Source organism: Miniopterus schreibersii (genome assembly GCF_964146895.1).
Source record: "Miniopterus schreibersii genome assembly, chromosome: 1".
NCBI classification, from domain to species: domain Eukaryota; kingdom Metazoa; phylum Chordata; class Mammalia; order Chiroptera; family Miniopteridae; genus Miniopterus; species Miniopterus schreibersii.
Window position 1 is genome coordinate 100,156,119 of NC_138101.1, and position 27,997 is coordinate 100,184,115.

Here is a 27,997-nt window from a genome sequence, read left to right on the forward strand (position 1 = left end):
TCATTTCCACATCCTTGATTCACCTATTGTGGTCCTTTGAATTCTCCTTTAAATGAATTGAAACATCTTACTGGTTTCATTAATCAATGAGCTAAATAAAATCTTTGACTGAACAAGTCCTTTAAACAGGTCCCAGTCAGCCCTAATTTAATAATCCAAGGGAACCAAGCCTAGAATATTCTCCAATGCTCTACGTTCCAATCTTTTGCCATGAACATTATCGAACTTTTACTAGGTAACTTAATTCAACTCAACAACTGAGTAACTACTATTAACATACAAGGCATCATGCTGTGTTGTTAAATATGGAAAGAAACCACAGTTCCTGCCTTCATATAATTGATCTTTAGGGATAAGAGATGGTCTTTAAACCTTACAATGTATTATGGGTATTAAGAGCATGAGCATGTCAGACAGATGTCAGATCCAAGTTCCTGTACAGTTTTGATCCCTTTCTAACTTAGGGAGACTTTGGGGAAATAACTTAATTTCTAAGCCTGTTTCCTCACCTACATAAGGTATCTATAGAAATGTATTCTGAAATTTGAAAAAGATAATACACATAAAGCACTTAGGATAATGTGTAGCATAATTAGCAAGTTATTCAACCCCTAGCAGAAAAACCAGACAACCTATCCACACCAGCCTCCCCACCCACTACCACCACATACACACAAGCCCAGGACAGGCTAGGGAGTTTTCCCTTCCACGTGTTCCCTCAGGCAATGCACAATTCTTACAGCATTTATACAGGGCCATTCTAGACCGCTCATCCAAAACTTTCATGCCCAAATCAAACATCTCAGATCCTCATTTACCTAAATCATTAGATGTGTAAATATCTCACAATATTTCACAAACTTTTACATTTGCTCAGCTGGTGAGCTTCTCACCCACCCTATCTGGAAGATCAGCTCCATTTCAATACCAAAAACTTTCCTTCAACCTCTTCTCCCAATATTCTTTCAGTCTCCTTACCCTGACTGAACCCTGGCTCTTCCCTAGACACTTCTCCAGCAATTGCAATTTACCATCACCTATTACTGGGACTCAAGGTAAGGAGCAGATGTGTATTTACTATGAAGCTCTTGAAACTTAAACTTCAGTGTCTCCAACTTCCATGAGCTCCTTCTAAGGCCCTAGAAGGTACACTAGCAATATGTGGTCCGGTTTTCCAAAATTTCGCATTGATTTAACCACAATCAGTTATGATTTTTCTTCCCACTCCATTTTCCTGACTTTCAGATGACATTACAGTAATAAATTGTATCAGAGACACACTTACAACTGATCACTTCCTAGTTTGCTTCTAGTATGCCACTTACTTGGTCCTGCTTTGATATACTTTGCTAAATCCCACCTATTCTTGAAGTAACCCAGAACAATCCTCTTTTCCATATATTTACTCCCTAGGCTTTAGGGCTTAGTTATCACCCATTCACAGGATGAGATCCCAAAATACTAGATACATTGAGGACAACCGAAGTTTTATCTCAGTCCCAAGCTCCCAAGGATTGCAGATGAATTTATACAGAGTTATTTGAGAGTTCCACAGATGTCTAATTAAAGTTTTGAACTTACTTTGTCCCAAACCGAAATATTAATCTTTCCCAAACTGAATTTTGTTCTAGCTCAATAGCAACTCTAGCCTTCCAGATGCTCAGGTGCCAAAACCCTTGAAGCTATCCTTTTTGCTTTGTTTTTCCCACATCCAACCCTTCAACAAATCCTGTTCAAGTCACTGTTTATGACTACCTCAACCACTCTCTTTTATCTCAGTCCAAGACAAGATCACTTGCCTAAACTATTCCAACAGCTTTGTTTCCCTTCCACCCTTGTCACACCAAAATCTATGTTGCCCACAACACATAAATATCTGAGAAATTTACAAGTTTTCCTGTGTGAAGTATCCCAAAAGCTAGGACTGCCACCTCTGGGCAAATGCCCAGAGCAGATTTTAGTGATAGCAGATTTCTATAATCATGTGACTATTCCATTCACACTAAAACACTTATATTTGAAGTTCTTTTTATTTTATGTACAAAGAGACAGCATTCTGCGGTAAGGTAGATGTCTTGAATGACCCATTCATGGAAGTTCACTTAGTCCAACTGAAAAAAAGCAGATAGAAAATAAATTAATTCAAATGCTTTAAATATCCACTTTACTCACACAAAAAATGGCTCATAATAGAATGTGGTTTAAACTGGAAATCTGACCCATCTGAACTAGCTGTCAAGATCTAAATAGTTTAAAATATTTACTGAATGCCTATTACAAGCTGTTCTATAAACCTCAACAATTATACTCTGAATTTCAGTACTGGTATTCTCACTTCTTCCCTCAAAGATATTTCCCACTACAGAAACACTACTATGCAAAATGATCTTCCCCAAAAGCTCAGGATGGTTAAGTAGATAATTACACAGCCATTTTGGCACTCAGTGTGTGCCAGACACTATATTAAGAGCTGTTCATCTTAGCCTCTAGGAGAAACTGAAGACATAAAGCTAGGGAGTGGGCCTGAGTTCACTAACTCTTCAGAGATATTCTACCTCCCACTGAGTTATTTAAACTTCCATATCAACACAAACACCTACTTGTTAAGTACTGGTCAAGGGTAAAAGTCTAAGCTAAGTTACTTTGTCTCTGCCACAGAGATCTCACATTAACAATTTATACTTAGTAGACTACGTCAACACAAAAACATCAATTTTAAACAAGTAGGTTCCACTCAGTATCCTAAACAAGCTACATGAATGCATCTCGGAGCCCATAAGGAATTCGTTTTCACAAAAAATAAAAATAAAAAAATCAACTCCTAGTAACTGATTATTACAAGTTAAGAAACTTCACATACATTATTTTATATATATTCACATATATTAACTAATCTTTTAAAACCTCACCGTTCATTTTTCACAGGCAGAAACATTTAAGTTACTTGACCACTGCCTGAATCTTCACAAGGTCTATCTAGCCCCAAGTCTCAAGCTCATTCCAGTATATGACACTATCGAGCATTTCAGGGCAGCGGTTAACACACATATGTATGTCTAGGCACAATTAAAGATACCTGCAATTCAGTTTCAGTGGTTCTGAAAGTTAATTTTATACAGTATAATACATGGCACCTAATACTGGCAGAGCTGGGTAAAATGGAGTTAGGGCCTTCCCCCTCCCTATTCTATTAACCTGACTGCCAAAACTCTCAAGTGTCACCGGCTGCCCTTCTAACTAAAGCAGAGGAAAACGCTGTTAGCCGACTGCTCACTAAAGAGCGACCGGCGCATTCGCCGCCCACAGAGCAGGAAGAGCACGGCAGGGCAGGGCGCCCGCGCCCGCGTACCTTAATGAAGCCGATATCCTTCGCGTACTGACGGAAACACTGGCGGCACATATTGAGGCCGTATTTCCGGATCAGACCGTGCCGGTTTGAGCAGACGCGGCTGTAAGAAGAGAGACAGCATTACGACAGGTAGCAGAAATGAAAGGATCCCGCACACTCGGGGGGGAGCCACCATCCACACCGCTGGCTTTCAGACCCAACAGAGGCCTGTAATGGCGGCAGTGACGGCTCCGATTCGGTCCCCCCACCTGCGACTTCCTCTTCTTAGATTTCAAGCACCGTCGCGCCCCAGAGCAACCCTTCCCTAAAAGGACATCCTCTCTCTCACCAAGAACGAGAACCCTGGCCGAATTTTCTCGGATGGCTCCAGTAGAGTTGCTGGTGACCCATCTTGCTCTCTCTGAAGCAACGAGGCAAAAGGAGCGAGCTAGCCCACGCATGCGTTCTTGAACTTTTGGGGACAGTTTCCCAAAATGCCGTGCTGACACACGACGCATGCGCGATGTGGCCACGCTATTTCACGTGGGTGAGTAGTCTTGGGAAATGTAGGCCACAGAGCTGATGACGTCACCAGAGCGGAGGCTCTAAGGCGGCGCGGCGCCTCCGCCCAGCGCCGGGCGCGGTGGCGCGCGCCTGTAGTCCCAGCTACTCGGGAGGCTGAGGCTGGAGGATCGCTTGAGCCCAGGAGTTCTGGGCTGTAGTGCGCTATGCCGATCGGGTGTCCGCACTAAGTTCGGCATCAATATGGTGACCTCCCGGGAGCGGGGGACCACCAGGTTGCCTAAGGAGGGGTGAACCGGCCCAGGTCGGAAACGGAGCAGGTCAAAACTCCCGTGCTGATCAGTAGTGGGATCGCGCCTGTGAATAGCCACTGCACTCCAGCCTGGGCAACATAGCGAGACCCCGTCTCTTTTGTAAAAAGTCCTCAAGAAATAATGACGTACAACTGATATTTTTCATCGCCTGAACTTAAATAACTTTTCCAAAAAATTTTTTAGTTAAAATTTTACACTTGGAAAACGAACTTTGCCTCAACTCAGCACTGACACCTACTGGAATAAGTTACAAAATAACTTAAAACCAGCTGTAATGATTACAAGTCAACAGTAGGAGCTTCTGTTTTGTAGAGTGTATTTTCAGTTGTCTTTGTAACTGACACTCCTAGAAATACACCTACACCGTTCCAGAAAAACGATGCAAGACTTAGTGTGTTTGATATTTAAATGGAGTTGGTTGAGTTTAAACAGAAACAAGTAGCCATGCAATGTATGTGGCTTTGACCACATGACTTGGTGACAAAACAACTGGTGAAAACCAAATGCCATCTAATAATCTGATAAATGTCTATATGCACATGGTCATTTAAAATATCTCTAGATAAACTTGAAACTGTATATAGCTCTGGAGTCAAAGCTTTAGATCTATAAAATGTGCAACAGGATGTAACAATCCAGGTGAACTCATATAAGAACTGAAAAACAACTTAAACGTTGCGTTTCTTCAGGATTCTGGTGGTATGCCCCTCCCAATCATTAAATTAGGCACTCATTACATAAAGAAGGAAACAAATCAGAGATTTAAAAACTAGATGTGACTTGATCCCTGCCCTTAAATCTTGCAGATGTGATGGAAACCGGATTGTCTCAAAACCCTTCCTTCCAACTTCAATTTTTGTGACTCAATGAAGTGTATACAGCTAAGTACGCAGAATATTCTGTATTCAATAATGGATGTGCTCATGGAATACAAGAGGAGCAAAGGAGAGAGAAATTACTTCTAGCTTGGTGCTTAAGGGGCCTCTGAGGTAAACCTTGAAGAGTGGGATTTCTATAGGCAGGACTTGAAGGGAATGCCTAGTGAGAGGAAGTTTGAGCCAAAGAATGGAGCTGGAAAAGACTTGGGGAAAGTAAACAACTTTGTGTAACTAACTAGAGTGGATGATAAACAAGCCTAGTGGTAGATAAGATTGAAAGGGTATTTTATTTTAAAGCCTGATGGTGGAGAGTCCAGTGTCAAGCTTCTATAGTTTTCCTGGACTTTATATCAGTCGTTGATGTTTAGTTCACAAAATCAATGTGCCTCTCAAAAGCTGATCTAACATTTGCCCATCTACACAGTACTGTATACCCTTCTCAGGCTTTACTTAGTTGGCCTCAATAAAAGATAACAATGGCTCTGAGATCAATTCCATAAATATTTTCAACACTCACATATAATCATTTGGGCCCAGAGATGTGAACTCATTTAAAAGGAAAAAAAAAAAAAAAAAAAGACAAGAATCCATTAGTTACACTTGAACAATCTCAACTATCTTAATATTCAAGTAGTTTTTAATGTTTCCTCTGGTCTTGAAAGTTGTTCTTGATGGAGCTATTACGAGACTGCAGTTGAGAAGCTGTATTTCCTCTAATTTTTAGGATAATGTAGCACCATCAAAACCAATGGAATGATTGATTTTTTTTTCAATAAGAAAGCTGAGAGTACAGCTTCAAAAGTCCATTTCAACCCAATGTTTATAAAGAGTTTATAGCTTAATCCCATAGTCTTCTTACAGGTTCCTAGTACTCTTTTGTATTTGGCTTTTAAATACTTTTTAGATACATTTTTTTCCTAATACAATACTTAATGGATTTGGTTCTTTTTTTTAACACAATGAAATGCAAAGAAAAAACAAAACAAATGTGTCATAATCTCCTTGTTCAGATAATTCCTATTGATGTTTTCTTTTTGAAAAAATAAAATACTCATAAGACTGAAACACTAGAACAGTACAGAGTATAGACATTATTTTTTAATCTAAACAAATTGGAATGATCTGCATATTAAGACAATATTATGCAAGATAACTCCTGTTTTCATTCTCAAATTATTTTCACAATCATTTGGTATTATACATGCAAAATTTCATAGCTTAAAGGCCTGCATCTCTCTTGAATTATCTTCCATTTCAGAGCCTTTAGGAATACAATCATACCTTTTCTCTAAACTTGTAAAAATCTATTTTACCATAAACAAGGTCTAAGATATATATTTTGCATGTTTGGCTATTACAATAATAATGAACACTTCAGCTTCATCAGCCAGTTCTTTCCAGCTGGTCAGAATTAAGCTGTTAATGACTTAATCATTTTTAAAGTCTAACATTTAATAGTTTGTACAGCTATACATTTCAGCAAATATTAATATTTTAATTAACTATATGCTCTAAAGTAATACATACAAACATACAAAAATACATTTTTAAAACTAAGTCTCCAGCCCAGACCTCTGTTTTCTTCAGTCTTCCTGTCCAGAACAACATGTTTGAAAGGGAATCCCTTAAAAAATATCTACCTTTCTATATACACTTACACACGAATATGTACATTTATAAGCATAAATGTGTCCAAATACATACGCATGTATTTATAATTATATATATTTATACCTTTCATTTACACAGAGGCATGCCATATCCAATGTTTTCACAAATAAGTAGATAATAAAGCATCTTAGAATATAAAAGATATAGAGAAATGTATAGCAAAAAGGGAATAAAAGTAAATTGAAACATCCTTTATTTTTGCATACTTATGTTGTATTTATATTTATATAGTATATCAATATAATAAAGTATGTCTATAAAATGAAATTCTGGAAATGATACTGCTAGGCCTAAATATGAGTTTTTACAGTTTTAGATATTACCAATTTCCTCTATACAGAAATTGTAACAATTCAAATTCATACCCATAGAAAAGTATCTTTTCCCACAATCCCCCAACAGCAAGCTTTTTTACATTTGTCCTGAATTTTGAATTTTGAGGAGACAGATCATGTTTTCCTATTGTCAACAAAAGAAATGTCCAAACATATAGAGAGTTATTATGAGTTTATTTGAGCCAAACTGACAACAGTTGTGGGGAAGCAAAATCTCAATGAACTGAGAAAATTCTTTGGAGAATGGCAGTTTTGCAGCTTATTTTATACAATTAGAATCAAATGAGGAGACATAAGGAAGGTTACATGAAATCCACTGATGGTAAATTAAGGGGGCGGGAGAAAACAAAGCAGGGAAATCTCTGGGATTAAAGAAAAACTAAAACGAAGAGACACATACTTCTTTTACATTAGTGGGTACAGGACAGTTAACACTCATAGCACAGAGAGGTGATATCCAGGCAATAAGATAGCAATGAAGGGTTCTGTGGTCTCCTTTGTCAAGGAAGCTATAGGGGTAGGACGTGACTACCCCATGACTTGCTTTGATTTAGGAATGTTTGTGTTCAGACCATCCTATGTGGTTACTTTCAGTCACTGAATTTGTAGGGCCACCATGCTGGCTTCCCCTGAGCTTGTCAGGTTTAGTATATGGAACCTTTTTTGTCTACTCTTTTATAATCCAGCCATGTATTTTTATCTGGGAATTTCTCCTTAAGTGTACAGCCCACTTTCTTAATGTGTTGCTGATCTTTAGTTCATATATTTTTAAATGCTTACCATGCAAGAAAATAAGCCTCTTGACTTTCATATTGGTTACACTGTTAGTTGATTCACCATGTTAGATAGGATAAAGGTCTCAAGGTCTGGCCTATCCTTACTAAATGCTTTTCCTGCTACACGTTAAATTATAGCATGGTATTTTGCAGATAAAGCTGTAAACAGAATGAGCTTGACAGGAACGCAACCTGATTTAAGTGTAGCCAACTGCAAAGAAGTCAATGGCTAAGCCTCCCTTCTAGGAGACAGAGCTTTGGATGTGAATCCCTTGTTTCCTTTACTTGCTGCAAATAAATAAAACTACCTAAGGATAACCACCTCTCATTCTTAAAGAGAACACCCCAAGAGTGAATCCCTTGGGTTTGGTAACAAGGGCAATCCCAGATTCTTGTTTGTTTCTGGTATATTCGTCCATAAAAAATGTTTAAATTTTAGATATTCAAATTTATCTACTTGTTACATCTTTTAGGTTTTGTGTCAAAATTCTTTAAAATTTGTTTCTTATAGTACTTTTACATTTTCAATCTTTTTTTTTATTGATTTGAGAGAGAGAGAGAGAGAGAGAGAGAGAGAGAGAGAGAAAACACACACTGATTTGTTGTTCCACTTATTTATCCATTCATTGGTTGCTTCTTGTATGTGCCCTGGCAGGAGACTGAACCCAAACCTTGGCATACTGGGAAGATGGTCTAACCAACTTACCTACCTGGCCGGGGCTTTAAATCTTGAATCCATCTAAAATTTATTTCACTGTCCCCAGGAGTAAGGGAGAAATCTAGCTTTCCTCCCTTCCAAATGGCTAGCTACTTGTTCCAACACAAGCAGTATTAATCGACTATGCACTAGTCTTTTTTTTTTTTTTTGGTAAGCGAAAGCAAAAATTTATTGAAGGAGAGACAAAAGCTCCTGCCACAGCGAGAGGGGTCTCAACTGAGCAGCCCTACACACTAGTCTTTAAGCTTGCTCTATTCTAGCACATTGCAGGCTCTCACAAATATTTGTTAAATGAATAGCATGTATTCATTCTACTTATTCTTTCTACAAATATCCATTGAGTACCTACTAAATGTGAACTCTACACTAGGTCTTGAATATAACAGTAGTGACTCAGAACTTGTCCCAGGAAGCTTGTAGTTTAGAAGAGAAGACAAGCATTAAATAGGTAGTCATATGGCACTATTTTGGGCAAGGTAATGTAAGATTCTTCTTGCCATTAACACCCAAAAGTACTAGATGAAATATCATATGTTTTAAAATTCAGAGTTGAGCTCCAGGGAATCCTAAAGAGCAGGTGCTAAGCAGGAACTGAAAACCACAGAGACTGAACTGGGGAGATTTGTCCAGCTCCGTAATAGGACCTGGATTCCAAAGGAATAAGAGAGAAGCCTTTGGGCATCCATATTTAATTAAATTGCAAAGAGTGGAAATCCATGAAAACTTTTGGGAAGAATTAAGTACAGTATATAAGACTTGAGTTCTAGTACTATTTGTTCTAACACCATCTATGAAGTCATAGGCAAATCCCTTTACTCTTTTTGGCCTCTATTCCCCTTGTGTAAACTGAGAGAATTCAATTAGAATATCTGTAAACTATGTTTCAGCTCTAAAAGTTTAGGATTCTATCATAGAAGACCTCTTTAGAAATTTATTTTGGCAGCAGTGTAGATGGTTTGTTGCATTAGCTACTGATAACTGCCCCTGGGCTTGCTCTACCTCCAAAGTAATCTCTTTACTGACCACAGTAACCTTTCTTAAACAGATCTGAATTTTATCCCCCACTTGAAAATTTTGCTTTCAATGGTTTTCAAAGGCCTAGGTTTAGCAAACAAATTGTTTTCATCATCTGGCTACTTTATACTACTCTAATGTCCTCATCTAACATTTATCCATTGTAGTATAATTGTTGATTTACTTATCTTGCCTAAACACTGTCAACTCATCTTTGCAATCTAAACATCTAGCATAGGTACTGTCACTTAGCAAGAACACCATAAATACTAAATGAATGAATAAATGCAATGAAGAAGACCTGGTAAGCTGAGGAATAGTTCTGAAGGTAAGTAATGCAGCTCTAAAGTGACATGGCACTACTAATAAACACAAGTATTAATTAGGAAATCATTGTGGAAACACAACCTATAAAACATGATCAAAGAGTGTCAACAGGCACAAGGCAGTACTATAGAATTCTAATGCTTAGATACATATTTGTTACCTATTTTAGCTTTATTTTAGATGAAGCTTACCATTGAAAAAAAAAACAAAAACCAACTCCAAGATCTGGTCTCAACATGCTAGGGCAGACAAGTCAACCACAGATTGTGTCCATTGACTGTAACCTCACTCTTTAAGAACATGATGTGACCGTGGTTTGTTTTTTTTTAATCTTCATCAGAGGATATTTTTCCATTGCTTTTCAGAGAGAGTGGAAGAGAGAGAGAACATCGATGAGAGAGAGACACATCGACTGGTTGCTTCCCACATGCACCCTAACCAGGCCAAGCCTGCAACTGAGGTACATGCCCTTGGCTGCAATTGCACCCAGGACCCTTCAGTCAGGGGCTGACGCTCTAACCACTGAGCCAAACTGGTTAGGGTGTGACTGTGATTTTACTAGCATAAACCCAAGTGAGCCACAAACCTAAGTAGGAGAAGAGTATCCTATGGGCACAAATAAAGGGAAAAGTCAGAATCAATTAATTATCTGTTGAATGCCTGGTATTCGCCACTAAGGAAAAGGTAGTTTTAAGTGCAACTGGATTTCCCCACTCCAAAAAGGAAGATCAACATGTTACAGAAAGTTTAGTGGAAACCGAAGTGGGTTTTGAAAGATTAATAGGATTAATTAGTATGAGGAAAACAGACAAAAGGGAATTAGGGTAGTATGTAGGCCCGGAAAAATAGGAAGTAAAACAAATCTAGATGTTATTTCTTTGGTTCCTTTTGTCAAAACCTATAGCCCAATAAAACATTCCTTGTGTATTTCCACATCCAGTCAGTCCACAATGCATGCTAGTGTCAACTGACGGTCCTTGGCTTCAACACTATCAGGGATCCCAAGTTTTGGAGTGGTGAAAAAGAAAATTTTATTCAGTGCAAACAGCTCAATTGTGATACAGGAGGGCTGTGAAACAGCACAGCCATTAGAAATCCCTGAGATGAGGCCCTAGGGTGAGGCAGCCCTGGAGCCAGGTCCCTCTCAGAATAGACAGTTCTGCTCTTTGCTCCACTCTAGGGCGACATATTCATTGTTTTTCAGCTCCAGCAGGAGACACTCACTCTTTAGTTGGAAGGGGAAGTGTGCACTCCCCCAATCAGAGGGGAGCTGGCTTATATAGACAGAAGTCCCTATCCCTGATCCATAATTGGTCCATCCTCATGCAAATGAGGGCTCTAATCCTCACAGCTTGATTGGTCCAAAAGATAATCTGTCCTGATTGGTCAAATGGAGCCACTCTGATTGACTGATCATGATGATGGGGATATAGCAGCTATGATTGGACAGGGAAAGTCTCAGTCCTATTGGTTAAAATGGGATTCCAGGAATTCTTTTATAAGGCCTACTTCAGGTGGTTGAAACATAGTGCAGGAAAGCAGTTCAGTATAGGAGGCAGGCAGCTTAGTTCAGGCTTCTCCCTGAAGTGGGATTTGTGAGAGGCCCCTGTGTAGAAATGGCTGCTAGGCTCTCTGTTTTTAAGTTTGAGCCAACTTAGCCACCAGAAGTGCTTCTTAGTAGGAATCATCTTTTTTCAGGGTCCACAGGATAAATTATATTGCCATAGTTGAATTGAAAATCAGTATTTCTGGATGTCATTTACATGCAATATTTAATATGAGGACATGGCTAGGGTGTGGAGAGGGAGGCACCTAGGGTGCACACTTAAGGAGTAAAGACTATGACCCTGAGAGCATCTTCTTAAAATGTGCACCCCAGGTGCCTCTCTTGTCCCATCTAGGTAGGGCCTAGTCCTTTTTTTTTGTTTTTGTTTTGTTAATCCTCACCAGAGGATATTTTTTCCATTGATTTTTAGAGAGAGTGGAAAGGAGGGTGGGGGAGAGAGCAAGAGAGAGAAAGAGAGACATCGATGGGAGAGAGAAACATTGACTGGTTGCCTTCCGCACTCGCCCTGACCAAAGTGGAGTTCGAACTTGCAACCCAGGTACATGCCCTTTACCAGGAATTGAACCCTGGAACCCTCCGTTCGCAGGCCAATGCTCTAACCACTAAGCCCACCAGCCAGGGGCTGGTTCTTCTTTAATATATGGAATTGAGGTAGGTAGTAAGAAGCTAAAAAAATTTCCTGGCAAGTAGAATGAGGAAAATGGAGACAAAATAGGCAAATGAACTGCTGAGCAATTAACAGCTAATAAATTATAAGACTCTATCCTCTTTACCAGACACAAGTAGATGGTTTACATCTCTCCTCCCCAACCAGAGTGAGTAGCTTAAATCACCCTAGCCAGGGAGATAGATAACAGAGACCCAATTAGTGCCATTAGTGGGAGCCAAACCCCAAACTGGATGAAGTCGGGGGGGAAAAATAAAAAAAAACCCAAGTAGAGCCAGACAAATCCAAGATATAGATGAAGCTGACCAGAAAATGATCCCAAACCCCACTGTACGCTCATTTTGATGCACCAGCATATTAAAAAACACACCTGAAAAGCTGATGAATTTCCCCTAAAATTCCTGCCTGCAGAAAACAGATAAAAACCCTCAAGACAAGGGACTCAGCTTGTGCTCTCCTTTGAGCATGCCCAGGCCTCCCTTTCCTCAGGTTTTAATTTTAGTCTCTTCCTCCTAAACTCTGAGGGCCCTCCCTCCTCTGCCTAACTCTTTAGAGAGCCCAAAGCAGCCCGGCCTTGGCTCACTTGTTACTGTGATCTTGCTTCTTCTATCTTAAGCCCTTCCTTTGTTTCACTGCCCCCAACTATAAAAAACACACTCTCAAAATCACCTGGACTGTCTTGAATTCCTTCCCACAAGTAGTCAAGAACTCACACATCCCAGAGGTGCTAGGGCAGATCCGCCTAGGCCAGGTCCAGTCCCTTTCCCGTGACAGAATAAGGGCTCCCAAGGGCCTCTGGGGTCTTGACTGTGAGTCTTTGCAAGTCTCACAGGCATTTAAACCAGTCATTCCATACAAACCCTGCGCAGTTGTAAAGTGGAAATTTGTTCAAGAGGTTGCAGAGTCAAGTACTGTCATAACAAGTTCGTTGTGATGTGACCGGTATTGCCTCCGGTATTGCCACCAAAACCAAAACACTGGCCCAATACGTCCAGGAAACGCCACACCCTAGCTGGCACTGGGCAACTGGTAACGTCCCAAGTGCCAAAGATAGGTAAGCAGAGATTTTCCCTTTAACAGAGGGGTACCTGCCTTCCCTCGGAAAACTCAGCGGCCCAAAGTGTGCAAGTAACGCGTTGGGTGTGCAACCGGGGAAAGGAAAGCGCCGCCTCAAACAACAAGCACAGCCACAGGTCAGCGGCAAGGACTTCGCGCCCTCCCGAATCGCGGGTTCCGGGAGGCGCCAGGTGGGTCCTCAGGCTGTCGGTGTCCGCGCTCTGCCGGCCCTCAGCCACGGTGAAAACTCGAGCCTGCGAGGGAGGGGACGCCGCTGGCCCTCGCAGGACTCAGAGAGCCGCTGTGCTGAGAAAGCCCGAGGTGTTGGCACACAGCAGACAGGCAGCTCCGCGGGCAGCCCGCTCGTCCGAGGACCCCGGCGGCGGCGCGGCCGGGCGGGAACCGGGGAGTTTCAAAGTGGAGCCGTGGAGCCCTTTGCCGCCGCTCGGGCGAGATGAGGCTGCACTGCGACGTCGAGGTGGTCAGTCGGCACTTGCCGGCCTTGGGGCTGAGGAACCGGGGCAAGGGCGTCCGCGCGGTGTTGAGCCTCTGCCAGCAGGCCCCCCAGAGTCACCCGCGGCCTCTGGCCCGGGGCGAGCGGGGCGGCCCGCAGCCCGCCTGCCTGCTGGTTTCTACCCTGAAGGACAAGCGCGGGACCCGCTATGAGGTGCGTGGAGCCAGCAGGCAGTTCCAGGGAGTCAGCACGGGCCACTTCCCCGGCCGAGAGGCGGGCCGCCCTGGGGCCTGGCGCACCCCGCCGTTCCCGAGGCTGGAGTTGGTCTTGGGGTTCGTGAGCGCCGGTGCCCGAACCCTACCCCCACTCCCGTTTCCGGGGCTCTTCCCCAGGGCCCGAAGGAGGCGAGCTTTTGAGAATAACTTTCTGGTTATTCTCTTGTTCATTTCTGCGACTTCGAATTGAGAGTAGTAATCCAGTTTGGGGGAACAGTAACATAACTGCATTTTCGTTCAATAAATTCTGTTTCTTCCACAGAATTTTCCGTAGCTTTTTTTTTTTTTTTTTTTAAGGCTTTAAGCGCCTGTCCCGCTGGCTAAGCGGTTGAGCGTGGACCTATGATCCAGGAGGTCGGTCTGAGTACATGCCGGGTTGCAGGCTCCATCCCCAGCAGGTGTCCAGGAGGCAGCCAATCAATGACTCTTTCATCATTGATGTTCTTTCTCTCTCTCCCTTCCTCTCTCTGAAATCAATAAAGGCATTTAAAAAAAATATATTATTAAACAAAAAAGGATTTAAGGGATGATGAATCGTAGCTAAGGTCTCTAGACCAGATCAGGACAGTAGTAAAGCAGTAACACTTTGCGTTGCATCTTGATATTTTTCTATTACAGTTGTTGGTTACAACATCTATCTCTTTTTTTGCTCCTTAAATGTGTAATTTCCTAAGACCTGGTTTCTTAGGACCAGGGCTTTTTCATCTGCATGGCAGTGGTAAACTCTTTAGAAGCAGCTGGAAGTTGAAATAGAATTTTTAAAGCACAGGTTTTATAAAATCTTTTCCCCTTCATTACCAGACACTGTTACTTTGACAAAATGACTGGACTACCCTGTGTCTATAAATAAACTTGAGGAGACAATTTATTGCCCACCCTTGTATCTGACTCTTTGATTGGATTTTATACAATTTCTGGGATTATTTTCCTTACAGTGTTGTACTCCACTGAATATTTAGTTGAGGAAGGGGGTATTACAGTCTCATTCAGAGACACCTAGTGTTTGGTGTAAGTAGTTAAAAGTCTAATTTCCCCCTGTTGATGTAATCATCTCATATAATTTTTCAAATCGAAAGGATTTTAGAAATCACCCAACATTTTAAAGGTTACAAAACTGTTAGGTGACAAAAGCAAACTCATAACTAGAATTGGATCTCCCCCAGACCTCTCTTTCATGCCTAGCTCAGGTACTCCCTATTTAAAAAGCATGTGATGATGTCTCTTAAAACTCCTATTGTGCCCCAGCTGGTGTGGCTCAGCTGGTTGAGCATCATCCTATACACCAAAAGGTTGCTGGTTTGATTCCTGGTCAGGACACATGCCCAGGTTGTGGGTTTGGTCCCCATTTGGGGTATGTAGATGTTTCTCCTCCCTTCCTCTCTAAAATCAATAAAACATTTAAAAAAAAAAACCTCCTATTGCACTAATAGTCAATTGCAGGTGGTAATCCTAATCAAAATTTTATTGTGAACCACTAAATGAAGACTTACTCTGCACAGGGTGCAGTGCTAGAAACTGGGAGATAAACTTGATTTAGTCACTGTCCTGAGACTAGAAAGGGAGAAACAGAAACCACTACTTACAATACAAGATGGGCTATGATAAGTGCTATAAGAAAAGTGGAAGCAACAGCATGAATTCTGGTTACTGGGGCTTGAGAATATTTTGTAGAAGAGGTACCAAAGGGCTTGGAAAATCGTGGTGCTCAGTATACATTTTATGGATGAATTAAGGTGGTTCTGGTGTTGGTCCTGGGCCTTGAAGAGTAAGTATTTGTGCTAAGTATGGGAAGTACCGTGGGCCTCTTTCTGATACCTACTTTCTGTCGCCTGACTTCAGCTACCATCTGACTGATTTCCAAATCTGTATCTATAGCTGGCCTTCTCCCTTAATTTCTTTTTTGAAATTATTGTTCTATTTTATTATTAGTTATTGTTACTCTCACTGTTCCAAATAGAGAACTTAAACTTTATCATAGGTATGCATGTATGGGAAAAAACATAGTATATATAGAGTTTGCCACTCTCTGTGGTTCCAGTTATCCACTGGGCACCTTGGAATGTATCTCCCCCTTGGGTAAGGGGGGACAGCTGTATCTTAGAATTGTATGTGTGTGTCTGTGTGTGAGATGTTTCATGCCACTGTGGCACACTTTTTTCATATCACTTCTTTTTTCACTTTAAAAAATGCTGAACAACATACAGCTTTTTTTCACAGAAATAGTCATGACTCATCTAACTTTCTAAATATGCATGATATATTGGTGGAGGGCAGCAAATTGGTGGTCATCAGAGGGAACAGATCTTAGAAGAGCAGTGAGAAACACATTTTTCATCTTATCCAGATAAATGTATAAATCTTTTAACTTCTCACTTGAATCTGCTATCTACTGGAAATCTTCACTTGGATGTGTTGCAACATTTCATCCTCAAAATACCTAAACATTAATTGTCCTTTTCACCCATAAACCTGCTTTTGTGACAGTGTTCTGCAACTCAATAAGTAGTGTTCTGCTCCATCCAGAAAACTTAAAGCCTTTGCCTCTCCACATCTAATATATTATTGAATCTTTCAATTCTACCTCCTAGATATTTTTCAAATTTTCATCCATCCCAGTTGTAGTCTAAATCATCATTATTCCTTGCCTGGCTAGTCTCTTAAAGGACCTCTCTACCTCTACTGTTGTCCTTCCCTCAGCCCCTCCCCCTGCCAAAGTTCATTCTTTGTGGTTAAAGGCAACTTTTTAAAGTGAGAGAGAGAATGATTTGTTATTCCACTTATCTGCATTCATTGGTTGATTCTTATATTTTCCCTCACTGGAGATTGATCTCACAACCTGGTGTATCAGGATGATGCTCTAACCAACTGAGCTACTGGCTAGGACCAAAATCCAAAATTCTTGCTCTGGCTGGTGTCACTCAGTGGTTAGACCTTCAACCCGAGCACCAAAGGGTCTCGGGTTTGATTCCCAGTCAAGGGCACATACCTGGGTTGCAGGTTCGATCCCAGCCCCAGTCGGGGCACATGCAGGAGGCAGCCAATTGATGTGCCTATCTCACATCAATGTTTTTCTTTCTCTCTCTCCTCTCCCTCCCTCCTTCCTACTCTCTAAAAATCAATGGAAAAAAATCCTCGAGTGAGAATTAACAAAAACGAACAACAAAAAATTCGTAACATGATTTAAAAATTTTTCAACATCTAATCTCTACCTCTTTAGGCTCACTTAGCTTTTTTCACAGGATCCTTCAGCCATACTGAACTACTTTCAGCTCTTCACAGCTGCCAAGCTCCCTTTATTTCAAGGCTTTGCACATTGCTCCCTCTTATTGGTATGCTATCTTCTCTCTCTTCTAGACATGTCCTAATCTTTTTTTTTTAATATGTTTTTATTGATTTCAGAGAGAGGAAGGGAGAGGGAGAGAGATAGAAACATCAGTGATGAGAGAGTCATTGATAGACTGCCTCCTGCACACCCTCCACTGGGGATGGAGCCGGCAACCTGGGCACGTGCCTGGCCAGGAATCAAACCACGATCTCCTGGATCGCAGGTCGATGCTCAACCGCTGAGCCTCACCAGGCAATATGTCCTAATCTTTAGTTCTGACCTTCAAGGTAACCTTCATATCCCAAGACCAGGTAAGATTTCTTTGCTATACAAGGTTTTATAGCAGCCTGTACTTCCTTTTCTTAATAGTTGTTATGCTTATAATTACTTTAATAACTGTCAGATTGGCAACTGTTTAAGTGTGATTACCATGCTGGTCTTATTCACCACTATTGTCCCAAGTGCCCTGTCATAGTTAACCTGGTACATAATGGCTTGATAAACTGTTGTTGAATTCTAAAGCAGAAGCAACTTCAGCCATTAAAATTTTTGAGCACCTATTATGTGTCAGTCATTGGCTCTGGGGATACAAGAATGAACAAAGGAGACAAGATTCATTTCTGTTTTCATGGAGTTTGTAATCTTGTAGGAGGCATACCCACCCCAGACTAATGGACTGAAATTTAAAAGGCAAGTAACTACTATCAGCAACTCACTACAGCCACATAGTTGGAATGGGAGAAGGGGAACATTCTCCCAAAACACGGGATTCTGTTCTCAGAGGAGGAAAGACTTAACTGGACAGATAGAACAATAATATCTACCTTCTGGTAGATAAGAAATGTAGCTACCCAAGTACTAAAAACGAACCCAACCAAAAAAAAAACTTTAAAACCTAAAACTGCAAAACACCCAGACTTAAGGACTGAAAGACAAACCAGAGCCTGGCAAAGTGATTGGCACATTCTACTTGTAATAACTATTAAGTAACAATACTTGATTTTATTCTTTTTTTCCATTGGTTTTAAGCAGCTGAAGGGGAACATTGAGCAATTCTTCACCAAATTTGTGGATGAGGGAAAAGCCACAGTTCGGTTAAAGGAGCCTCCTGTGGATATCTGTCTAAGTAAGGTATGATATTAAAAACAATGACTAGGTTGGTTGGCTGTATTTTCTTTAAATAAAAGGCTATTTGCCCTAGCCAATTTGGCTCAGTGGTTAGGGCGTCAGCCCATGGACTGAAGGGTCCCAGGTTCGATTTGGGCCAAGAGCACGTACCTCTGTTGCAGGCTCCATTCCCAGCCCCGGTAGGGGCGCATGCGGGAGGCAGTCAGTCAATGTGTCTCTCTCACTTAAATGTTTCTTTCTCTCCCCCCACCCCCCCACTCTCTCTGAAAAAGCAATGGAAAAAATATCCTCAGATGAGGATTAAAAATAAATAAGAGGCTATTTGAGCATCCTGGTATCTCACATTGCTGAATAGAGATGGACTCTTGCAGATGTGTTTGAAGAAGTGATGGCACTTTCCCAGGAGGGCTTATAGTGGTCTAAACGTGCAGAGTCGACCTTGTAAGGCTGCCCAGAATGGGGAGGAAAACTAAGTTTGCTTCTGTGCCCAAAGTGGAGCCTTAGGGTGTTCTTACACTGGAACTCAGTGGCATGTGGCATAGGTCTACATTTTTCCAGCTGAATTATAGGTTACAAATCTAAGTTTAGTGTAAAAGGGGGATAAAATGCAATTAGAACCTTGTTTGGCATATTTTACTATTATTATTTTTAAAACTACATAAGCCATTAGAATTAAGAAAATTGTTTCTTTGCCCTATCTCCCCTTTATTGTTTCCCCTCTTCCTAGAGGGTAGAAGCAATGTCTTCTTCAACCTTGCATTATCCTTAACCCCAAGCAAAGTGCTTTGCAAACATTAAAAGTTTAATAACTTTTTAAGGTATTTGTATTGAATGGAGTCATTTTGTCTTACTTCCTCCTGTTCTTGTGATTTTTCATTTTCTCTTGATGTTCACCCTATCCTTCCACTACTTTCTTCTACCTAAAAACAAGCTTAGGTCTTAACAATTAAAAAAATAGGATAAACAAATTTCTGGAAAGACAAGGCTAAATCCATTGCCTCCACTTTCTTGTGATCTGTTTTGACCTTTACTTTCTCTGGTGTATTCAAAACATTGCCTTGTTAGGTCATTGATCTCCTTTCTATTTGCCAATCACATTGCCAATTTTTTCTCTTTTTTTTTTTTAACTGAGGAATTTGACACTAATGTCCACTCCCTTAATAAAACTTTCCTTTCTTGGCATCTGTGAAGGGCACTGTCCTGATTTACCTTTGGTTTTTGCAGCCACTTCTTTGTCTCCTATCTCTGGCAACCTTTTTCTATTCCCCCAAATAAAAGCTTTATTCCAGTTTTCTGCCATACCTGCCTTTCATTCCCATAGCCCAACCCGAATTGTATGTAACTCCCAAGTCTGTAAATTTGTACCCTCTACTGGACCTACTTGGCCCAGGTCTCCAGATTTTCCTCACTCCATTTCACTGTGTATACTACTGCCAAAATAATACTTAGCTCTGTGTAATTCTCATGCTCAGAATGCTTCAGTAATTGCCCACGGCCTGATCATTCTGTCCTCCTTACCTTGACATCAGGCTCATCTATAATCTATTCCCATACTGTATTTCTCATCTTTTACTCTTCTACCAAGCTCCCACATTCCAACCAAATAGGATCACATACTCCATTTCCCACAATTCCTGAAAGTTCACTATTCTTCACACATAAACTTTAGGAAACTTCTAAAATATCCTGCCAAGTATTAGTTATTTTTATTGATGACTTAGTTCACATACCACTTGATTAGTGATTTCTCTGTTCAGCTGGAAGCAATTTCACTTGCCTTTGATGTTTTCTTGCACTGTTGATAGTGCCATTTAGCCCTACTTTTGACAGGGCCATGGCTTTTCACAACTCCTAATCTTTATGAATGGAACCCCTGGACATTTTACAGTGCACAGGGCTGTCTGAAGGTTTGGTTGAGTTCATCTTAAACCCAAATCTCAGATGGAATCTTTTCATGCCTTCCTATTTTATTTTATACTCTGGTTCCCCTTTGAACAGTTTTATTTAGAGTGTGTCTCTGAACACTTTAGGAAAAAAACTTTTTTTTTAATCCTCACCTGAGGATATTTTTTTCCCATTGCTTTTCAGAGAGAGTGGAAAGGAGGGAAGGTGTGTGTAGGGGGGGAGAGAGAGAGAGAGTCAGAGTCGATGTGAGAGAGACCCAGTGGTTGCCTCCCACACGTGGCCTGACCAGTGCCCGGGATGGAGCTGCAACCGAGGTACGTACCCTTGGCTGGGATCAAACCCGGGACCCTTCAGTCTGCAGGCCGATGCTCAAACCACTGAGCAAACTGGCTAGGGCTAGAAAAAAACATTTAAAGTTTTTTGTATCTATACTGAAATTTAGTTAACATGGAATACTAAAAAAATTATTTTTACAGCCATTTTCAGTAAATGATTGCATCATTTGTATATATAACTCTACAGAATTTGTTATAGGATGAATTAGCATGCATGCATTATCTAAAATGGAATTTATAATTGTACAACTTATTTTTATTTATTTAGGCCAATTCCAGCAGTTTAAAGAGTTTCCTTTCAGCTGTGAGACTGGCTCATAGAGGCTGTGATATTGAGACACCACTTTCACCCCTCACACCTGTGAAGACTTCAGAATTTGAAAAATTTAAAACTAAAATGGTTATCACATCCAAAAAGGACTATCCTCTAAGCAAGAATTTCCCATATTATCTGGAACATCTTCAGACTTCTTATTGTGGGCTTGTCCGAATTGATATGCGTATGCTTTGCTTAAAAAACCTTAAGAAATTAGACTTGAGTCACAACCACATAAAAAAGCTTCCAGCTACAATTGGAGACCTCATCTACCTTCAAGAACTTAACCTGAATGACAATCACTTGGAGTCATTTAGTGTAGCATTGTGTCAATCTACACTCCAGAAATCACTTCGGAGTTTGGATCTCAGCAAGAACAAAATTAAGGCACTTCCTGTGCAGTTTTGCCAGCTCCGAGAACTTACAGATTTAAAACTTGATGATAATGAATTGATTCGATTTCCTTTCAAGATAGGACAGTTGACAAACCTGCGATCTTTGTCAGCAGCTCGAAATAAGCTTCCATTTTTGCCTAGTGAATTTAAAAATTTATCCCTTGAGTACTTGGATCTTTTTGGAAATATTTTTGAACAGCCAAAAGTCCTTCCAGTTATAATGCTGCAAACACCATTAACTTTATTGGAATCTTCTGCACGAACCATATTATATAATAGGTAAGACTTTAGTATTCATGAAATGTGGTACTTTTGATAGCATCCTAGTGTTCTCATCATCCTTAAACTAATAGTAAGCCTTTAACCATAGCTCTGCATAATCTGACCCCTTGCTATGGTAGCCTTGCTGCTCCTTACCTCTGCTTGGAATGCTTTTCCTCCAGCAAGTTTCATAGCTCACTTTCTCACTTCAGTTGTCTGCCCAAATTGCCCCCCCCCTTTTTTTTTTTTTTTGGTCATAGGATGTATTACCTGGCATTACTTTTTTTTTTTTTTAACATTTGTTTTCTGTCAGTTTTCCCTACTAGACTGTAAGATCTATGAAGGCATGGACTTTGTCTTATTCTCCATTTCCCTAGTGTCTAAAATTTGATATCCCCTGCTGTTGCCATGTGTTAGGCACTTAATAAATACTGGAATGAATGACATTGTTTTTCAAACTATGATTCCCTGACCAGCAGCATCAGTATCAGGTAGGAACTTGTTAGAGATGCAAGTTCTTGAACTCTACTCCAGACTTACTGAATAAGAAACTCTGAAGGGGAGACCAGCTATCTGTCTATTAATAAGTCCTATGGGTAGTTCTGATGTACTCTAAAAGTTTAAGAACTCCAATCTGGCATAGTGGGAAAGTGTGGACTTTGGAGTCAGACTTGGGTTTGATTCCTGGCTTCAGCCCTTAGTATGGCTTTAGCAAATTATTTAAACTCTTTGATTCAATGTTCCCATCTCTGAAACAGGAACAGAGTTGTGAAGATAAATGAGCTAATGTAATGCTAAAGCATTTGTCACAGAGTAGGACTCAACAGCTGTTGGTTCTCTTCCCTTTGTCTTTGTACACTAACTGAAGTTGGTTTTGTGAGACACGAAACACCAGGTATTCATTTTTGTTCATGCTTCTTTCATTATTGAGTGCCTATAAAATAGCAAGACCATATTGCAAAGAAAAGATTCTTAACTTTTTTTTACTGAGGGAGAGGTTTTTAAAAAATAAAAACTGCCCCAGCTGGTGTGGCTCAGTTGGTTGGGCATTGTCCCATGCACTGACGGGTTGCTGGTTTGATTCCGGGTCAGGGCATATGCTGGGGCTGTGTGTTCGATTCCCAGTTGGCTACCCATGTTCCGCTTTCACATCAATGTTTCTCTCCCTCTCCCTTCCTCTCTCTAAAAATCAATTAAAAATATTTAAAAAATAAAAACAACTAATCAAAATTATGATCATACAACTTTCTTTTCCATATTAAATTTCTTTAAAGAAATTGGTGCTTGTTATGATCATACAACTTTGCATACAACTTTAAAATGTTCATGGGCCCTGCTGAAATCCAATCCAACCCTTCCTTCTCACAATCCATACCTTAAGAATTCTTATTTTAAAGTAGTGGTTTTCAAACTTTATTTCACATTTGGAATCACCTGAGGAACTTTTAAAAATTCTGATGATTAATTCCCACCCTAGACTTACTAAATCAGAATGTCTGAGAGTAGGACCCAGTTTTCTCTTAAAACCCCAGGTGATTCTTTGTACAGCTAGCTATGATTAAGAACCAGTACTTCACACCAGTGCTTCTCAAACTTGAATGCTCATTCAAATCATCTGGGAGTCTTGCTAGCCAATTGTTTCTGAGGTCTAGGGTGGAGTTCCTGCATATCATGCAATCTTTCTGGTGAGTCTGAGGCTACTAATCCATGAATCACACTTTGAATACTAAGTCTCTAAAAGTAACTAAGGGCTCACTGTTTTTTTTAAGATTCTTAAATTTTGAGAGTGCATCGGAATCATGCTTATTGAAATAAGTAGTTATTAAAGCTGGATTCTTTTTTTTTTAAGTTTTAAAATTGATTTTTAGAAATAGGAAGGAAAAGGGAGAGAGAGGGAAACATCAATGTGAGAGTGAAACATCTATCTGCTGCCTCTAGCACGCCCCGTACCAGGGATTGAACCCACAACTGGCAACCTTTCCGTGCACAGGAAGACACCTAACTAACTGAGCCACACCTGTCAGGGCAGATTGCTGGATTCTTATTCACTAAATTTGGAGTGGGGCTGAAGAAATTTCATCTCTAACTAGTTCTAAGGAGATGCTGATGCTGCTCGTCAGGGACCACACTTTGAGAACCACTAGTTTAAGGCATTGACCCTTAATTAGGAATTAAAAATTACCTCCTAAGTGACAATACATGTAAGTCCCTAGAACAGTACCTGGCTCATAATAGGACTCAGTAAATATTTAACATTTACATATATTTATTATAATAAATATGTGAAATTTGCCTATCTAGCAATTAAAAATTAATGTTATCATTAGCTGTAGAGGAACTTTTAAATAATAGAGATGAGAAATATAGATGCTTAGATCCTACCTCAGACCAACTAGTTCAGAGTCACCAGAGAAGGACCGCTAGTGTATGTTACATATTTTTTAAATCTCCAGAGGTGATACTGATGATTCAGAGTTAAGACCACTGATTTGAAGGAACTCTAAATGGTGTCTATTGGTAGAGTTGCTCCCCAGCTTGTTCTAGGCTTTCTCTGAGATTGTGTGTGTGTGTATTTTACTCAAATTTGAAAATTATGTCCAAATGAGAAATATTACATATAATTTCCAGTTCTGTTTGAAGATCATAACCAATTGGCTAATTGATTTTAAAAAATGCAGATTGACATCCAACATGGAAAAGTGCAGAGTTGGAAGGGAAAAACAGATGATCAAAATGCCATGTAATAGGTCAGAAAAATAATTTATTAGTGCTGAATAATTTAACATTGTAGTATTTAAATTGTTTTTTAAACTTGACCTCTATTAATATTGATTCTTGTAAAGTGACCCTAACTGTTACTAATAATATTGCATGTTATTAGCCCTTTAATAAGAATATAAACCCAAAGCTATGAGAATAATACCTATTATCTATCTGTTAAGTTGTTCTAACTACTGGGTATAAATATAAACTTAAAATCTATTAGGAAAATACGTGGAAATTTAAATTATATTAGATTGATGACATAGTTTTTAACTGTTATCTCTTTCCTTAGACTGTAACCAATAGCTTGGAAGAGATTAATGTAAATATGTGGTATACACTTCCTGACACAGTTTTTAAAAAATTCTTACTTATACAAGCAATGAATAAGTACATGTGAAAAAATGAAAAATTGCAAACAAGGCCAATTGCAAATCCCTTATGAGAAGTAAACCACTATTTTTTGTTTTATTTGTGTCTTTTTAGGTTTTTCTAAAAGAGTTTTGGTAGTTTTAAAAAATATATATCTTTATTGATTTCAGAGAGAGGAAAGGGAGAGGGAGAAAGAGAGATAGAAACATCAGTGATAAGAGAGTCGTCATTGATCGGCTGCCTCCTGCACACTCCCAACTGGGGATCGAGCCTGCAGTGGGGGCATGTGCCCTGACCAGGAATCGAACCCTGATCCCCTGGATCCTAGGTCAGTGCTCAACTGCTGAGCCATGCCCAGCAGGGCTAAAAAGGGAGTAGGTTTTATTTATTTTTTGAAAAAGATCTGAACACCTAATGTGTGCCAGCATATAGAAACAACAGTGTATAGGAGACTAAATGCCTGGAGCATGGTTGTATTTAGGGGGAAGAAGCTGGGCAGCGGGCAGGCAATCTCAAGAGACTGTCTCTTAGTTTTGTGTAGATGAGGGCAACAACTTGATTTTAATTGCATTGGGTACCACTAAAATTTTAAGCAGGAGAGTGAATAATTTAAGTGAGGTGAGGGCAGCCTTACTTGCTAAGCCAGTAAAGTAAAACTAATGCCCCAAACAACGTGTTTTAAATGTTTCACAGAGTTTAAAATTTCCTTTTGAATATTGATGCCTAGGAGAGTATGTAGTTTTATTTAAATATTTCTTTATTGGTAGAACTCCTTAATTTTCCATTACCATCATGAGAATTGTATGACAGAGCTATATATTTAACTTACCATGTTAAACTGGTCATATATAATTATATAAAGGACAGGTGACTCATTCTATTCGGGGGTTATGCTGTTAAATGGCAATGCTAAAAGATAATTTATGGAGTGGTATAGATCTTTGGTTTACAACATATCATATGCTGTTTTTTGGAATATTTTCCCCATTACCCAGTTTGTAAGAGAAAACAATATACTGTACCATTTAATTAATAGAATTTTATTTTTTCATGGTTATAATTTAATGTTCAATAATTCATATCCTAACATGAAATTCTGAATCTAGTAACATATTTTAAAATGTTTTTAAAACATTTTTTTCCAATAGGATTCCATATGGCTCTCATATCATTCCTTTCCATCTTTGCCAAGATTTGGATACTGCAAAAACCTGTGTTTGTGGAAGATTCTGTCTAAGCTCTTTTATTCAGGGAACAACTACCATGAATCTACACTCTGTTGCTCATACTGTGGTCTTAGTAGATAATATGGGTGGCACTGAAGCACCTGTTATCTCTTATTTCTGTTCTCTATCCTGTTATGTAAATTCCTGTGATATGTTAAAGTAATAGATAATATCACAAAAAGAAATTCTGTTTACTTACAGATCAGTTTGGGATACATTTATGGTTTAACAGTGTTAAATTGGAGAAAGGAAAGCTTTTTTGGTATACCCTTTTTTCAATAATTTGACTGTAAAATCTTAATTTCATTAAAAGCTAATTAATTTTATTGTGGGGTTAACTTTTATGTTTATTGCACTTGTGTTGATTTCATTCTAGTGTTTCCAGACTATACTGTGGGGTTATCTTTTTTTTTTTTTTTTTTTTTAGTAAGTCTTTATTGATTTCAGAGAGTAGGGGAGAGGGAGAGAGAGAAAGAAACATCAGTGATGAGAATCATTGATCGGCTTCCTCCTGCACGCCCCCTACTGGGGATCGAGCCTGCAACCTGGGCATGTGCCCTGACTAGGAATCGAACCTCGATCTTCTGGATCATAGGTCAGTGCTCAACCAGTGAGCCATGCCGGCCAGGCTGTGGGGTTACCTTTTAATGTTAAGCAGGCAGTGATCCCAGTCACTCTGGTCATAGAATTTTATCAACTTTGTTCTTTCATTTCAATGAAAGAAATTGAGTTCTTGTATGCAGAAAGTGTTCCTTAGAGAATTAATATGGTCTAAGTTATAGTGAAACTTATTTGGCATGAATTGCACTTTTTACCTTTTGTGTTTTTAGGTGTATTATTGTACATATGGAATTTTACATTCACTGAGCATAAAGTAGGAGTTGCTTTGGGAAAGTCTTCAGCTTTTGTAAGTTTTATAATGTTACATAATCTTTGTTGTATTTCTAAGTTTTCATTATTTTTAGGGTTTGAACAAGGTTTTGGTTGGGTAAGAGGAGCAGGAAGTGCTACTTTTTACTGACATTCTGTATTATTTGAGGGTTTTCTGTTTTTTTGTTTGTTTTGTTTTTAAATATATCTTTATTGATTTCAGAGAGAGGAAAGGAGAGGGAGAGAGAGATAGAAACATCAATGATAAGAGAGTCATTGATCATCTGCCTCCTGCACCCCGACCGGGGATCGAGCCCGCAACCCGGGCATATGCCCTGACTGGGAATCACACCCCAATCGCCTGGATCCTAGGTCGACGCTCAACTGCTGAGCCACGCCTGGCCGGGCATCTTTTTCTGTTTATTATTTTAGTCACTTAATATGTTTAAGTTTTTAAAATGTAAATAGTGGCAATACAACAGCTGAAGGATAAGAAGGTTTGAACTAGAGCAGAGAGAATAGAAAAGGAACCAACATGAAACAATCTGGAAAATGGTATCAGTAGAACTGTTTGTTCTGTTCATTCCCCTGCCCTTAGATCAGCCTCTTTCCTAGATCATTGTAATAGTCTCATAACTGGTTTCCCGGAACAAAGGAGAGTAAAGAGCAAAAGTTACTGGAGAAAATCCTCTCCAGTGTTTGTATATTATTGCTGCTTTGGGCTTGCAGTTAGAGGTGGAGTCTATATAAGATTATTTCTTTTAACTTACCTAACCTCCTTTGTCTTCCTATTTATTTGGGGTATTTTTTTTTCTGAAAATACAAATATTCTTGAGCAAATACTGTTTTAAATTTTTATTAAAACTTTATGTATATGTACTCAGAGCTGATTCTTTGAGAGACAAGGCATTGGTCCAGTAATTCTTTGGGTGACCTTAAATTTTTATTGCTATTGATTAAATTCTTCCTGCAAAATCTCTATATATTATTTCTGTGTTTTTATTTGTATTTTTATTTTTTTAATTTTTTTAAAAACATATCTTTATTGATTTCAGAGAGAGGAAAGGAGGGGGAGAGGGAGAGATAGAAACATCAATGATGAGAGAATCATTGATCAGCTGCAGCCCGCAATCCGGGCATGTGCCCTGACCGAGAATTGAACCCCCATCTCCTGGATCCTAGGTCGATGCTCAACCGCT

The 27,997-nt window shown here is 39.6% G+C and overlaps 2 protein-coding genes across 4 annotated transcripts; one reads left to right on the top strand and one right to left on the bottom strand.

The window, feature by feature from the left end:
* Positions 1-2,011: 2,011 nt before the first annotated feature.
* Positions 2,012-3,836, bottom strand: RPS29 (ribosomal protein S29). The gene is made up of 3 exons (XM_081134737.1): positions 3,678-3,836; positions 3,350-3,449; positions 2,012-2,111 (listed from the first exon to the last, which is right to left on the bottom strand). Exons 1-3 carry the CDS (start codon positions 3,737-3,739, stop codon positions 2,103-2,105), a joined length of 171 nt encoding a protein of 56 aa, XP_080990863.1. The 5' UTR covers positions 3,740-3,836; the 3' UTR covers positions 2,012-2,102.
* Positions 3,837-13,533: 9,697 nt separating this feature from the next.
* On the top strand, positions 13,534-27,781 carry LRR1 (leucine rich repeat protein 1). 3 transcript variants are annotated; one of them, XM_081134769.1, is made up of 4 exons: positions 13,534-13,840; positions 18,257-18,358; positions 20,864-21,585; positions 25,851-27,781. In XM_081134769.1, exons 1-4 carry the CDS (start codon positions 13,628-13,630, stop codon positions 26,089-26,091), a joined length of 1,278 nt encoding a protein of 425 aa, XP_080990895.1. In that variant the 5' UTR covers positions 13,534-13,627; the 3' UTR covers positions 26,092-27,781. The 3 variants fall into 3 exon arrangements, with proteins under 3 accessions (XP_080990895.1, XP_080990894.1, XP_080990896.1); XM_081134768.1 differs by having other exon boundaries at positions 13,545-13,840; positions 18,260-18,358; XM_081134770.1 differs by lacking the exon at positions 20,864-21,585 and having other exon boundaries at positions 13,554-13,840; positions 18,260-18,358.
* The last annotated feature ends 216 nt before the right edge of the window (positions 27,782-27,997 follow it).

Coding starts and splice junctions, on each gene's coding strand:
- RPS29 (XM_081134737.1), bottom strand. CDS start 3,739: ATGGGTCACCAGCAACTCTACTGGAGCCATCCGAGAAAATTCGGCCAG. Junction 3,450..3,677: donor GGCCAGGGTTCTCGTTCTTG/GTGAGAGAGAGG, acceptor CTCTTCTTACAG/CCGCGTCTGCTCAAACCGGC.
- LRR1 (XM_081134769.1), top strand. CDS start 13,628: ATGAGGCTGCACTGCGACGTCGAGGTGGTCAGTCGGCACTTGCCGGCC. Junction 18,359..20,863: donor TGGATATCTGTCTAAGTAAG/GTATGATATTAA, acceptor TTATTTATTTAG/GCCAATTCCAGCAGTTTAAA. Junction 21,586..25,850: donor CGAACCATATTATATAATAG/GTAAGACTTTAG, acceptor TTTTTCCAATAG/GATTCCATATGGCTCTCATA.